Genomic DNA, 16,084 nt, shown 5'->3' on the forward strand with positions numbered 1-16,084 from the left:
TCATACAATATCTTTTGCGCACACAACACTATCAATTCTTCTGCTCACCAAGTAGAATCAAAACGCGATTAGGAACAATCATTCCCAATTAAAACAACGCCCGACGCCACGATCGCGAATTGTTACGACGTGTCCAGGGAAAGAGCGCGGTTACAACTGAAACCAATATATTGCACGGCATAAGAACCCATCAGCGTGGGTCGAAGAAGTGGTAGAAAAAAACAATAAGCACCGAAGCCTTAGCGCGGTTGTGCGATTGGTCTGCTCCTTTCTCCTTCATTCATAATAATTACATATACTTACTTGCCGTGCTTTGCCTTCCACCCACACCCGCACTACGTTTTGCATCGGTTTGAAAGTGTTTACATATCACGCACCCCATTGGCATGGATACACTGACAGCATAATATGCTCATTTGGAAAATATGCTGGCAGCAACTCGTGCACAAGAATCCCAGCAGACTGGATGAATGTTTGTTACGCTGATACATTACATATATGGATCGGAGTTCACTAGAAGTTCGATAAGCTTCACCGAACACCAACAGCCTAGCGCTCGAGTGCGTCCGATGACTGGAAACTATCGAGTGCGCTCGTTCTTCGAAGCCGTAATGATCCCCGCTTCGTCACTGACTTTCCCAATGGGGCAGCTGCGTCACGTCAGTGGCGATTTTTAAGTCAGCTTCTTTATTGAATATCTGGAAGAACTTAATCCCCTAATGTTTAGAGACAGATAAAACTATTTATGTGAGGTTTTGCTTTCAGGAATTGGTCATTCTAGTGATACTAGGGAGATTTATCTATGTTGGCCCTATTAGGGAAAGTGCAGCACTATTTTGTTAGTTAATCAATCAATGAAATGCGCATGAGCTGGTATATCTTCTCCCCAAGATGCGTATCGTAAAAATGCGTAAAAATTGTTCAATACTTAAAGTGCTCTCCAATGCCCTATTATTGAATTTGATCATTAAATTTGATTATATGTTCAGTTCACATTACATTATAGTTCAATATCTTGGTGTTCAGTAGAGATCGTCGATATTGGGTTTTAGTATTGAAACCCGGACCTGACCCGAACCCGAAGGGTTTCGAGTCGGATTCGAATTCTTTAAACTTAAACTCTTCGAGTTTTGGTATAACCGGGGTGTTTTGGAGAGCAGGTATGTTTTAAAGACAAAACACCCCCGGAAATATTTCATGTATTGAAAAGTTTAATACGTTCGTCAAAAATGTACCTAATGTTTTAACTAGAATTCATTTTGAAAAAGTCTTCTAAGTTTCTTATAGTGGAAATTGGTGACAGACCTCGGCACCTACCGGTATGCCGTTGAGTAGGCTAGATCAATCGCCGAAGCTAATTGACTCACTAAACTGACATTGGTGCCGAGAGAAATCTCACCACCGCTCAAGGAAACGGGTATCGGCTCCGGAGAAATTCTGCCGCCGAGAAACTCTCAGTCGGAGTAAAGTGGCTACACCTCCGAGGACTATCCGAATAGATCGCTACAAAGCTAGGATATAATTAGCTCGCGAAAATCGGAGCTAAATGGCTTATGGAATCAGGAATCAAATGGCTTGCGGTAATTTGCCGCTGGAGAATATCCAAGCGATGGCTAAATGGCTCAAGTACGCAGAGAATTGAAACGACGTAATAGATGGAGAAAATGACGAAATTCAAGAGGAAATTCGGAAGCTGATCCCCCCCCCCCCCTTCGAAGTTATACTTTGATGTAATTCCATAGGAGACAGAAGAAGAGTAATGAGTGTTTTTGATGGTTAGACACGTCCCAAGTAGCACGCTTTGTTACTGTATAGTATTTGTAACTCTCTTGGTAACAACTATGTTATGGAAAAAGCGCACTTTGTTTGTATGTTGTGCAACATGTTCCAAAATAATGAAAACAATAGCTGTGCCATTTGTCGAGCACTCGGTAGTTGGAGAGTTTTGTTTTAGGGTGGAATGACAAACAAAGAGGCATTTGCAACTTGTTAGACTGTTTGTGCAAGTTAGCAAAGTTTCTGATTAGTTTCACAACTGTTATTGATGTTTGTATACTTAACACTATTGGCCAGCTCTTTAATTACATAGTTGCACAATCAGTTTAAAAACCCGTGGAAATTATTTTCAAGTATATCCAACAATAAAAACGTGTTTAATCCACCTAACAGTGTGATGAGACATTTCTTATAACTCTTACCACTCTTCGGATATTATATCGTTTGAGAGCATTTAGAACTTGATGCTTCGCGATGTTTTTGATAACACATACTACATGGGATAGTGGCAGGACTCAGAGAATCGCTCAAATCAGCACAGGACAACATCAGTGCTAGGAATCTCAAACCAAATCAATGGGAAAGCGAAAAAATGGCCCATAAAATAGACATACCAACGAATTATTGTTAATGCTCTGTTAATAAAATATCTATATTGTGGTGGGAAAACTGAATTTTCCTAAAGGGGTTATATATTGTACTGAAACAAAAAAAACGAATTTTTTTGAATCGATTTGAAGTTTATATTTTACTCAAATTTCCAACGCGACTGAGAACTAAGAAATCAACGCTTTTTCTTGAAAAGGGCGATACTAGCAGTGATACCATTCAAAGAAAATCAACAGTGTATATTTCCAGACTTCGTTTTATTTCCTATTTAAGAACTATTGTATTTTTTTACATTCTAGATTGCATGATTCAGTGATCGAAACCCAAAACTTCATAAAGTATTTGAAATTATTAAATTAAAATTTGTTTTTGCTATTGAAATTGACAAAATGATAGTATCGCCCCTTTGGCGATTGTTTACTTTTTCGGTCCCATCTATCAGCATTGAAGTATCGCCCTTACGTTTTTTTACAATAACTACCGTTTTACACCACCGATTTCGTCCGGGTTTTTTCAATAGAGATCATTGTTACTATTTACAGCTGGTATCAGTTTGATAATCCTAAAAAATACGAAAATAACAGTTTCGCCTCTAAACTGCTAGCAAAAAAAGTATCGCCCTGTTTGTTTGCGAAACTTTAAATAAACAAACAAAAATACAGTTTCGCCTGTTGTACTTTTTGCTGTAGTTTAAGAAAGCAGTATCGTAGAATCCAAACTTTTAGGTTAATTTGTTGCGTTTCAAAGCCCTCATTCGCATGTATCTATGTTTACATTTGTAAGTATCGCCCTTTTCACAAAAAAAGCGTTGAAATGAAATCGCAGCTCCTGATATCACGCTATCTCTGAAGTACATGCGTGCATAGTTTCAAATTTTACTTCGACATCGACTTTTTCTAAAGGTGACTTCCCAGTAGTATTCTTGATTTGAATTATTATCGCTAATCCTAATGCAAAAGAACAAATAAAAACCACACGAAAACGAACCGTTTGGGAAAATCATCATCATTAGTGGAATTTACATTTTCACGAAACTTTTCGATAACCTTCCGTCACTTGCGTTAATGCACTGGGTGCACAGTAGGGTGACAGGAAAAAATGACCCCTATCGGCCCACCTCTGCGTCGATTCCTAGTCCCACCAGGAGTACTTGCACCAAATTTGTAGCAAATCGGACAAGTCCAACTACCGCACCAACGGGCCTGAGTTTGTATGGGAATTTTCAATAATTTACATAGAGAAAACCCACCAGCACACATTTTCGCCGCTAGGTGGCACTGTATGCATCGTATTATCACTGTAAGTGAAAATAAGAAGGATAATTGAATTGTCTACAACTTAGTCGAAGACTGCAAGTAAATCCGACTTTGTTAAAAGAAGTTATTAAACTTTTAATGAAGTGATGTCTGAGTCAGTTTTGCATGGGGCCTGATAGTGCGTGGTTGTGTATCAGTACTCGATTCACACGAACTAAACATTTTTGTGAAATAATCGTTGGGTTTAGCTCAATGGTATGTTCAGAAGAATTATAGTAAATAATACGAGTCATGCTTTGATTAGAAAATTTTAGTTCCACCTGTTACCGCATAGAGGGCGCCAACACTAACTTTTCAACGGAGAGAGATAGAAATTTGGTGTCTTCTACAAAGTTATAGAACAGGCATTTTTCAGTATTTCTTCTGAACATCTTGATACTCTATCTCTCTTCTATGAAAAGTTAGTAGTGGCGCCCACTGCTAGGCCCCATGCAAAACTGACTCAGACATCACTTCGTTAAAAGTTTAATAACTTCTTTTAACATAGCCGGATTTACTAGCAGTCTTCGACTAAGTTGTAGATAATTAAAATATCTTTCTTATTTTCACTTACAGTGATAATACAATGTATACAGTGCCCCCTAGCGGCGAAAATACGATCTAGTGAGTTTTCTTCATGTAAATTGTTGAAAAATACAATATAAACTTCAGGCACGTTGGTCCGGTAGTTAGACTTGTCCGATTTGCTTCAAATTTGGTACAAGTACTCCTGGTGGGACTAGGAATCGACTCAGGGGTGGGCCGATTGAGTTTTCAAAAATTCATCATTTTTCTGGGCAGCCTAGTGCACAGTGCTTTAAAAATCTAGCGAAATCGTCTTAGGGCACCAGCGGGTCTGTAAAGAATACTAAATATTAATTTCTATTCCATACTTTTCAGTTCAGCAATTCGAGAGATCGTGCTCACCGCAAGCCATGAAAAATAGACTACGTTGTGAAGCGATGGTCACTATTTATTAAAAAATCACGGTTGAATAAAAAATAAAACTATTAAAAAATTTCAAATAGTTTATAATTTTCACAAACTTATTAGGAAAAATTGTTTAATAAGCTTTCGTAATATTGTGTAGGAAAAAAGCTGAAAATTTGAAAATAAATCTGAGGATTATGATTGATTACAGAACTCTGGAATTTTCTATTGGAATGTTTTCAGGCAGGAATTAGATATTGATGCTATTAGACAACTGTGAAATCAAGATCAATAGATCAGTTTCATATCAGGACCCCATTCCGACAATTTATCAAAAGTCCTCATGATGTTTACAACAACAGAATATCAATCTACGGATCAGATAATGTTATTGTAATATTGAATTGAATCAGTCTGCATCAATAAATTTTCAACTCCAATCCAATACTTTTTTTGGTGTGGGGGGGGGGCTGTATGGTGTTAAACCCCAAAACCTTCTTTTGGCTACGCCGTTGCTTGGAGTTATTTATTTCGCTTTTCATTTTCCGAAAGGTTTCAGATCTATCCGATGGTCATAAGTTAGAAAAATTGCAGTCAGAAGGTTCGCATAAATGTACATTTTTGCACTGATAAGTTATCAAGTTCCTTCCAGACAACTTGGAAGTGTTCGGTGATTATTTCTAGTGGTTGTAGATAGAAAAATGAAATACAAAATTCGATTTATCGAAATAATGTTTGGCTTATTTCAATGGATTATTACTATATTGAACAATAAATGAGCGACGAAGAGTAATCCACAAACAACAAGCCATAACTTTTAAAGTATTCAAAATAGATATTTGAAGTCTTCAGTAAAGTTATTCGCAAAAGTAAGAGCTACAAATTTGCTGAAGGCATCATTTCGTTATAATCACTTCCAAGAAAATTTGAGAAAATATCTCACTCATAGGGGGATTAATCAGCAAAAGCACAATACCAAAAGAAAGGGCATATTACCTCCATTAAATTCTCCGAAGATACAATTGACCTAAAATAAGCCGTTTTGGCGTTAATAATAGATTACATGTTTTTGGTCATATTTCTGGCAATGGGAAATGATAAAAATCTTTCGTCCGCATTTAATGTTAAATATCTCTTTTGATAATAGTCCGATTTCAACAATCTATAGCTTGTTCGAAAGGTATTCGTTAAAGCTGTCTAAAAACATATAAATTGGTAATCTATATTGTCAATTTCTGCAGATAATTTAAAAAACTGCAAAAAACGCCCTTTTTAACGCATTCAAACATTTATATCTTAAAAACTAAACATCAGAATCAAAAACAAATTAATAGCGTTCATACTGTTTTTTAGTTCTTTCATTTAAAATTGGTTTGGATAAGATCGGTTCAGCCATTGCTGAGAAACACGAATGAGAATTTGTCCGTTACATACACACACACACAGACACACACACACACACACAGACATTGTCCCAAATCGTCGAGCTGAGTCGATTGGTATATAAGACTCGGCCCTCCGGGCCTCGGAAAAAATCTTGAAAGTTTGAGCGAATTCTATACATTTCTTTTATAAGAAATGTAAAAATATTGTGTAGCAGTTGTGCAACATTACTATTATTATTACTTTCAACAAGTTGCAATTGCTACTTGGGGTAAGTGAGTGTGTCAGTGTCAAAACACTAAAGATCAGTCCTTTAAAGCTCTTTAAACCGTACTATAAAAAACACACACACACATACATAAATAGGCCTATCACAATCATTACAACATATCATAGCAACTGTTATGATAGTCGAAAACAGCAACGAAATGCGACGTTGCAATTATTGTAGAACCACATCGTTAACCTTCAAATAACGGTAACTGTGTGATGGATAGTACATGGAGGGTGACAAGCCAAGTGATGGATGGTTCCTCTATCCAAAAGGTGGTGGATAGCACCCACGTAGACTTCGTGATCGCCTAGATCAACGGTATATTCATACGTAGCTGATATGCCCCCTCCCACGGTGGACACCAGAACAGTACAATCGGATGCTGGAAGCACTAATGGATGTTCGTTAGTCGGACGAATGCTGGTTATTATAGGAAAAGATTTTAACGCTTTGGCCGTGGAGTGTGGTGACAGGCTGACCAACGCAACGCTGGTTGTGATCTACTAGCGTGTCGGCCTATATTTATGCCTGCTGGTAACTCTTGGTAAACTTCAGGAAAGTGTCATCCTCAACAGGATGATGAATTGAGCTGAAAGTGAGTACAGGCTATCGCAGAGGCTGTATCGAATCCGAAAGGGATTTCAACAGTAGATCGAGCTGAAGATTGCGTCCAACAGCGCCAGCTGAGTGGCTATCGTCGTAGTACTGCACAGTTGCAGCTGGTTCGCCACAAGACGGAGGTAGTGTTGGTCTACAACCGTAAAAAATTCAACGTGCCGTGACTAGTGCTAGCGGACTCTCAACTCCATCAATGCGTACGCTAAAGCGTAATGATCGACGATCGGTTAAATTTCAATAAACACGTCGACTATTTGGAAAGCAGCAAGAACAATTAACACAGTGGTAAGGATCCTCAATACTGACATTCTGGCTCGGACTGCTGCGGCACCGGACGAAGTTGACAAACACGTTTCGCCTAATGACCGTTCGTTTCATGAGTACGTATATAACGATGCCGTCGGAGACGTTATACTTCGTTATCGGGACGATCCCTTCATCACTCTGTCGGAGGATGTGGAAGGCTACATGCTGAAGAATACACGAAATGCAAGAAAACTAGTCCTAGCAGACCCGTCGGGGAACGCTCCGTAGATGAAATCTGAGTTCACCGCTGAAGACTAGATGAGTGTGTCAGACGAAGTACTGGTTTCGGATCGTCGAGAAGCCAACATACCGGAAGCCAAGTCCCACCCGGAATCGTCAAAGCGGCCTCGGCATCCTGCCTGTTGTTCCGCAGATAAGAATACAGCAAGGAAAATAGCGGACATCGTGCTGCAAGAACGAATGCGCTGGAGTAGACGCAGGGCTCCGAGAATGGAATCGCTGGCACCAAGCGGTGCAGTGAGATGCCGTCGAATTTTCATCAGATTACTTTCTCCATCGAAGCAAGTTCAGTGCGGCATCAGACTAGCACAAACAATGTGCACAGAACAGTTACGAGTGGGAATGGAATCTCAAATTATTTTTCGATGGCTTATGCGAAAACTCAACTTTTATTATTTAATTTTTTTTTCATGCATCGGATAGTTTCCGAATTACACGGTGCTACAGTGATTTTGTACTGTTCAAGTGACCTAGTATAGGTTATAGATCTTACCAAATGCAACACAAGACAATGTTTGAAAAATGTTGTATACCCTCAAAATCTTGAACTAGCGCAAAAAACTATTTTTCGGGACTTTCGGCATTAAAAAAATTTCTGCGCGATCATTTTTCAACACATTTTAAATTCTCTTTGGTGCTTTTTGGAAAGAAGAAGAAATGACCTTTTTTGCTATAAATCAAGATTTTGATTAAACGTGGTTTTGTGTTATGTTTGACGAGATCTACAACCTTTATCAGACCACTTTAAAAGTACATTATTTTTTTTATTTTGTAGCACCGTGTTATCAGTCACTGAAAAATATTAAATTGTATAAAATTCAAATGCTCAAAAACTTATAACTTGAAACAATATATCATATTCAGCCAAAACAAAAAATACGTGTCAATTATATTTAGCTAAAGAAGACAAGAAAAAAATAAAGGAATTAAAATTTTGGTTGTAAACTGGAATCAGAATCGCTTTGCAGTGGTCGGTTAAAGCCCTGGTCAGCATGTCGCAGTGGAGTTTCAAAGAATGTAAGAGATTTTTCGAAATCACTAGACACGGTTGTTCTAGAAACGCCTTTGGTTTAGCGACACGTTTGTAGATTTCTCCAATAATAGCGGTGCTCGGATGAAACCCAGGACTGTAAATTTTCTCTTATCCAACTTTTCGAAATTGGTATGGTGGTCTCAGGACCAACGAAGTCAATCGCTGCACCTGCCCTGTCCAATTCGTCAGCCCATTAATTACCAGTAATACTGTAGTGTCCGGAACCCAGATAAGGTAGATAGTCTAGTTTGGATCGTGATTTGTCTGAGCTAAGGGCCTTGATTGAACATGGACAATGTTGTACCTGTGCACAAAATTTCATGCACGCGTTCAACTTCAAACATACTTCGTCTGGATGTACAAGTTCGCCTCGAACATCTAACTCAAGCGAACGATGTGCAAACTCTAGTTCAAACATCCGTGTACGTACACCGGGTGCGCATACGAGAACGATTCGCACATGGCAAAAAGAGTCAGCGCTATTGACGATGAGAGTGAGAAAGAGAAAACTGGTGCCACGAACCGATGTGTATGCACACCGTGTACGTACATGAGGTTCAGTTGTGGAGGCGAACATGTGCACATATTTAGGTACGAAATAGCGTGTTTGAGTTCGTACACGAAGTGTGGGTTTAATATGAGCACAGAACCAGAGCGGAAATTGTGTGCGATATGCATATGGGAAGACTGAGCCTGACTATCGGAGCAGAAGTTCATAACTTTGTCGGACAATCTCTGTTGAAGGCCCGATTGTACCTCGTATATAATCGCGGAGATTTCTACTTGGAATGCAGTACAGTATCTACCTAGCGTGTTCCAATCTAATTTCACGACAGTAGACACCAGAACCAGCACTTCCATCCACCAGAGAACCATCAGTGTAACAGACCATTTGCGCTTGTTGTTGTCTCTCCATATAGCCAGACAACCACTTCTCTCGAGTGAAAATCTTCACATTCACATGTCCTGTAAGGAAATGTACATGTGAGTGTTTCTAGCCCAAAGCCCAGTAACCTGCAGTCTGTAGGAAAATGATAGTGCTTCTTGTTTGAGGTGTATGTGTAATGGATTAATAGTTAGAAGGGTCTCAAGGGCAGTAGTCGGAATTGTGTTTAAAGCACCAGTCAACGCCATGTTCAGATGCTCACAACATTTTTTCTAGAACATTTACAATAATCCAACTGCTTGGGAAACATAGTCGAAGACAGTCTCAATAGATTGGTTTCATCAGTTTTGAATAATATTCAGAGGCTACGAAATTATATTAATATTTCATTTCACACCGTCAACTGAAACTGTCACCCAAGCTAGATTGCTCTAGCGAGAAGGCCTTCTCAATGTTGTAAACAACATCGTGAAACAGAGTGATCTTGGATTTCCCACACTAATACGCATGTAACATTTTTCATTCCGTTCCAAAGCTTTCATAAGAAAATAACTTAAGCTGATAGGCCTAAAACTCTTAGCTTCTTCATAATTTGAGCGCCGCCCTTTGGGAATAAATCTAACCGTTATTTCTCGCCATGCATTCGGGATATACCCGGTAGCAGGAAAGTATAATCTTTTTCAAGATATGGTTGAGAATATTGAAACCCTTTTACAGCAGCATGGGAAAGACTCCATTTGTTCCACGCGATTGTATGAAGCAAAGTTTACCGATTCAGTGGTAACCAATGTGCGTGCTTACGCTCATGAGTCCGAATCACCAAAATGAGATCTGTGAACAGTGTCCAGCTCCGGATCGATACAACCTGGAAAGTGTGTCGAAGAAACAATTGAGAACATTTTTTTTCATCAGTCACATAAACACCATCTTTGGATTTTAAGGAATCTCGATTTTGAGAGAATTTTATTTCTTTCGATTTTGAGAGAATTTTATTTAACCTGCTAGCCTCCTTCAGACTAGAGACATTGGTGCATAGATTTTGCCAACCAGCCCGCTCTGCAGACATTTCCTATATGCACTGCGAGCTGACGCGAAAGCCCTGGATTCATCAAGCTGACTCCGGTTCCTAGCTCTTGTCATATCCTTCTTTATTCTTTCAAGCTAAGCCCTCCATCAAAGAGTTCCCCTAGTCGATTTAACAGTAGGGGACACCGGGGCTAGTTGGCGATGTTTTCAGTTTTCATTTTTTACCGCTTTGACTGTAGTAGAAATAGAACACTTTGTATGAAAGGGTAGACTGTTGGCAACACCTCTGAATTTTATTAAAATGTTTGATACATTGTCTCCATTTCTAGAAAGGAAAATATGTAAAGCGGGCCAGCCTCGGGGTAAGTTGGCGGTATACCAGAAAATAAGCAATCAAATGGAAATTCAATTACATAAGTGGTCCTTATGAAAAGTGCCGATTGTTTTTTGAACAGAACTGTATATTAATCGACACGTTCTGTTATATTTCAGTCTCAATACCCCAGCATTTTGACCTCGACGCGTACTCCATGTTCAAAAGCAAATTTTAGAAATACTCCATACTTTGGAGTGAGTTCCAGAAATGAAAATATTTGATGACTATTTTGGCACTGGAAATAGTACCGCCAACTTAACCCGCGTGCGTTACTGCCAACTTACCCCAACTGCATATTTTATAAAAACGGATTCAAAAAACTACTCTTGTTTGCGGATGGGTATAATATCTATACGGATCTACTGAAAGCTCTTTTCACGCTCTATCGAAAAATATAATCATTTGGGGAATAGATTAAAAACCACCTTAAATAACACAAAATATTTAAAATTAAGAAAATTTACAAAGTATGCTCGAAAACACAATATCGCCCACAACTTTTACTAAACAAAATGTTTTACAACAAAACACATTCTATAATGTATTTCACATTACTTGAGGTACACAACGAGAGGCAGCGCTTTATGTCTAATAGAGACGGAGAAAAGGGGATTCCGCCAACATACCCCAACCGCCAACTAGCCCCGGGCTCCCCTACGAAGCGGAGAAGCTTCTTCGTAACATGCTACTATGAACGAATTTGTCGTATCCACGACGTCATCCAATATGTATCAATTATTCAATGTAATTATTATTGAATAGAGACAGTTCAGTTTCATTTAGAATCTGCCAATTTTCCAGTTCATGCGAAACTCAGAGCAAAACATTATGTCTAACACCTCCTCTCACCCAGATCTCGCAAAAAGGTTGGTCCTACATTCAACATATAGATTTGTACTACTTATTTACTCCATCACTTCAGAACCTCTCAGATTGATGCTTACGCTGCCGCAAATGATGTAAAGAGCACTTGCATCACTGCCGATAACGAGCGGAAGCTCATTTCTGCTACAATTTGCTACATTTCATTTGCAACACATATTGCACAACAACTTAAGATTCCTTTTGGGTCATTTTGACCTCAACACCTAAAGTAGGTTAAATACAGCTCTGATGCTCAAACCATACTGAACCATTCAATTCCAAATTGTTTGCAATGTAAAATACATTTAAGTTCATTATTTAACTGTTTTGCGATTATAGAAGCCGACAGATTTGATTTTGCTTAATTGCTTTCAAAATCCTTACATTTCTAATATTTGGATGACCCTTATGTTTTGTCGGTATAAATCAACTACTCTTTCTGAGCTTTTGCATAACATTTGCAATATAATTCTTACGATATAGAAGCACCTAGGGAATTTCGTTGTCATCTTTTCGATTTTGATGATGCTCTCTCATGTATTTTCGAATACTAAAAAAATAAATATTTGGAATTTTGCCCACCAATCTGAGTAAATGTTAGTCCATATACAATTCCAGTGATGATACAGCTCTTATGAACAATGTTTACATTGAATGAACAATGTTTACAATGAATAAATTGTCATTGAATAAAATGACAGTAACTTGTTTAAATACGCTGAAATGTAGCTAGGTACATTCGAGAAGATACACTTATTTGTGCCTTGTTATTACATACTACTACATCCAATAGTAGAGTCCCACAAGAAAAAAATGTAAGTATTTTTGTAACGGATTTGATGATCTAGTACAGCGATTCTCAACCTGTGGTCCGCGGACCACTAGCGGGCCGTGAAATAATTGCTGGGGGTCCACGAAGAATAGCTTGTCCGGATGAATACAGCAATTTCAAATATTTTTACGGAACAGGGTAGAAATAATATATTGATGGCACGCAAAGTCGATGTTAAACCGTGGGGTCCGCAGCAACCCAGGTTGTTTTCAAAAGGGTCCGTGGTACGAAGAAGGTTGAGAATCGCTTATATAGTACACAAATAATAAAAACTGCAAATAAAAACGTACCTTTCAAAGATTTTGTCAAGCTTTGTGATCAAATACTGTTTTTGTGAGGGGGGTGGATAAACTTTGTTTACATACTGTTTAAACTTACTATATTCATTTTTCCATTTCCATATAAAGATTTTCAGACTACTATAACATTGTTTTCACTTGATTTTCCCAAAATTCCCATGAAATATTCTCGGGATTATCCAGTTTCTAGCTAGTAAAATGTCCATATAATAGTTTGACTTTGAAGGTCAGTCATATGAATCGTTCTATAGCAAATAAATATTTGTTGCTGCAAAAATCACTTAACTGTTCAAGCAAACAGCAAAACACCTAGTCATTGTAAGCAATAGTTTAATCATGAATAATCAAATAAATTCAAACACATAATTTGAAAAAAGCAGAAACCAAAGAACCTATAACTAAATTATATTAAAACCAATAAATTACCTGCAAAATACCTTGTTTACTGGAATTCGTTGTTGATGAACTTGTTTACTAGTTTGAATAATCGATCCTATACTTAACCCACCAATACTAATCGTTCTAAAAGCACAGGTTTGTAATTCAACTTTTTATATCAAGCAGGCCCCGAGTTTCGAATTTCACCACAGTAACCAGTGAAAGCTTTCCTCGCGAAAGCTTGCCGTCTTCCTTGTAGTTCAAGCTTTCTAGGGGCTGATCCAACGACACAGCGAATCACTAACCGGAGACGAAAACAAAAAGCGTCCTCTTGCTATGACGTAAATCGGACGTAGTTTTCCTCCCACGCAATATTTTTGTTATTCATTCTACGATCCATTTTCCTTCCCCTTGGGCCAGTGCGCGACTGCAGTCTCAGACAGTGAATGTGGCTCCAAAGACTAAACAAGACGCACTTTAGCGGCCGGTCCCGACGTGGGTTGAAAATTGCACAATTTTGCACAACGGAAAAGTGCAGTGTCATCGACAAATAGCGTGCTAATTGAAGTGAGATTATTTGTTATCCTGTCAACAGTGTAACGGTTTTCCCGCACATTTCGCCGTTCGAGTTTTCGGGACTTTGTTCGACCAAGTGGGAGTTTGTGTTTTGCTTTCGAAAACGGAGCATAAAGATAGGGAAAATCGTCGAAGATGGCATGTTTTCGGCTAAGCGCGCCTGCGTTACATATTCGTTCGACAAGCATACACGTACACAGCGATAAGACCGCCTTATCAACGGCAGCAGATAAACAGAGCTCGTGTGTATTCCTGTGTTCCGTACCAGCAGCGTAGGAGTGCGCGAATTATGTTACCTTTCTTTGCATAACGAAACTGTCAGATAACGTGTCAAGCCTTGCGGATTCAGCGAAGAGCTCGATGCTGGTAGCCGACTTGTGCATGAAATATGTTGTGAATTATGATGGCGGAACGGACACGTGGCAGACGGTTTCAAACGTTATTCTGAACAACTGTATTTATTTAACGAGCCCAATGCACCAAACATAAATTATTGTTATATCCGGTACATACACCAGACGAAGGCACTCAAATCCTTAAGTCGATTTTTTACTGTGTAATAAAACACGCCGACTTGAAAATTTACATAAAAATACGACACTCTAAATTGTTTGAAGACTGCAGATTTGCAATTTAAGAAAGACAAACATGCAGGCTCCCATCAAACTAATGAACGTTTTCTATTACTATTACATACATACAACATTCAATGTTTGGTTTGAGCTAGTAAAATTATCGTATAGCGACGGCGCCGATGGTTGAGTGGTAAGCGTGACCGCCACTCATTCCAGTTGGTATGGGTTCAAACCCAGCCGAGGTCGTTGATATTTTTCTGAGGTGAGGGACGTTGATCCCCGATCCATGAGTTGATGGATCGATATCTAGCCCAGATAGTGGAGTGAGTCCCATCTCTGGCGTCGATCATGAAGAAGTAGGATCCAGATTCTATACTCACTAACAAATATCCCCCTCCCGTGATACTTGTGGAGTGCGCATTACACAGAAAAAAATATTTTGTAATTTTAAGTTTATTTTCATGCACATATTTGGAGCATGAATATAAATGTAAAATTAAGTTCCACCACAAACACACACGACTTGTCGTGCTTTCTTCAACGAATTTTATTATAATTTTACACGTGGATTGAAAATTACAGTTTCTTTAAACGGAAAACCAATGCGCTTCTTATGTATTTTTACTCGAATACTGCTGTAAAATGAATGACATGTAATATCACACGAACGAAAGTGTAAAATTGTATGCTGTTTGATGCTCCAATTGATTTTAACGTAATTTTCAATCAAATTTTTGATTCAATCGTTGTATGTTTACATTCGTATTGATTTACATGTCGTTTAAATTTCATTATTTTTTGGTGTGTAGTATATACGGCCTCTAGCAAAAGCAAGTATCGGACTAACATTCCTACCCTTTCCTTCCACGATCTACGTTCGGGCCTGGCCGGCGCCGGAATTGATCAATAAACACTTTAGGATATGCCAGGAGTTGCACATTGAAAGATGGTTTGCTACTCCCAAGCATAACTATCTAGTGATTCTGATTATTGAGCACAACACACTTTAATTCCTTTCAAGGTCTCCAATGATTATGCAAATTTGAAGGCGATTGGTTGCTCTCAGATTTTGCACAACACATTTAAAATTTGTATGGGAATTCGTATGAAAATTATTACTTTTTGGATCTACGCTCGTACAGATTGGTATTTAAAATAAAAAAACGATTTTAATCCAGCTAACAGTGTGATGTAACATTTCTTATAACTCATATCGCTCTTTTCGGATTGAGAACATTTTCAACACGATGTGTCTAGATGTTTTTTTTATAACACATACTATATGGGTCAGCGACAGGACTCAGAGAAAATCAATAGTAAAACGAAAAAATGGCCTATAACATAGACGGACAAACGAATTATTACTAATACTTTATTAATAATAATACCCAAATTCATCAATCAATGCATTATGTAGGGGAAAACTGTTTTTTTTTCCTTAAAAAGCTTTATATGTTGTTCTGGGCTAAAAATATCGAAAAGAGAAATTATTACATATATTCACCACATAATTTTGGTGCAGCTCAGATATTAATGTGAGCGGCACCGAATTGATGGAATACATAAGTAGCAGAAATCGGCACATAGTTACGGTAGAACACCGCCAAACGTTTGCAAGATCTGGCAGAGAAGAGGTGTTAGATGTAGCTCTCGGCTCTGACGGTATTACGCATGAGTTGGCAAGCTTGTTCGTACCCAATTAGCTCGAACCGTCATTATTTGATCATAAGTGCATCGTCCGTGATCATATAAAAGGCTAGATATAGCAACCTCTTGAGGTTCTACTGTGTAATAATTCAATTTCGAAT

At 38.4% G+C, this 16,084-nt stretch overlaps 2 protein-coding genes across 8 annotated transcripts in view; one reads left to right on the forward strand and one right to left on the reverse strand.

Moving 5' to 3' along the window:
- LOC131683643 (protein bride of sevenless) overlaps positions 1 to 175 on the reverse strand; it is a 43,283-nt gene extending 43,108 nt beyond the window's left edge. Inside the window, exon 1 of one of the 4 annotated variants that reach the window (XM_058965778.1) lies at positions 49 to 175. Coding sequence is in view for 1 of the 4 variants with exons in the window: in XM_058965786.1 (XP_058821769.1) it covers positions 49 to 82 (34 nt within the window). In the remaining 3 variants the exon portion in view is untranslated. Of the gene's footprint in view, positions 1 to 6; positions 26 to 48 lie in introns of those variants that run through there. The other 3 variants (XM_058965779.1, XM_058965786.1, XM_058965782.1) reach the window with 3 other exon arrangements.
- A 13,315-nt stretch (positions 176 to 13,490) lies between these two features.
- Positions 13,491 to 16,084, forward strand: part of LOC131683645 (serine-rich adhesin for platelets) — a 69,684-nt gene continuing 67,090 nt past the window's right edge. For 2 of the 4 annotated variants that reach the window (XM_058965787.1, XM_058965790.1), the window contains exon 1: positions 13,491 to 13,692. The gene's annotated coding sequence lies outside the window, so the exon portion shown is untranslated. Of the gene's footprint in view, positions 13,693 to 13,715; positions 13,944 to 13,978; positions 14,428 to 16,084 lie in introns of those variants that run through there. The other 2 variants (XM_058965789.1, XM_058965788.1) reach the window with 2 other exon arrangements.

Source organism: Topomyia yanbarensis, chromosome 2, assembly GCF_030247195.1.
Source record: "Topomyia yanbarensis strain Yona2022 chromosome 2, ASM3024719v1, whole genome shotgun sequence".
Taxonomy (NCBI): domain Eukaryota; kingdom Metazoa; phylum Arthropoda; class Insecta; order Diptera; family Culicidae; genus Topomyia; species Topomyia yanbarensis.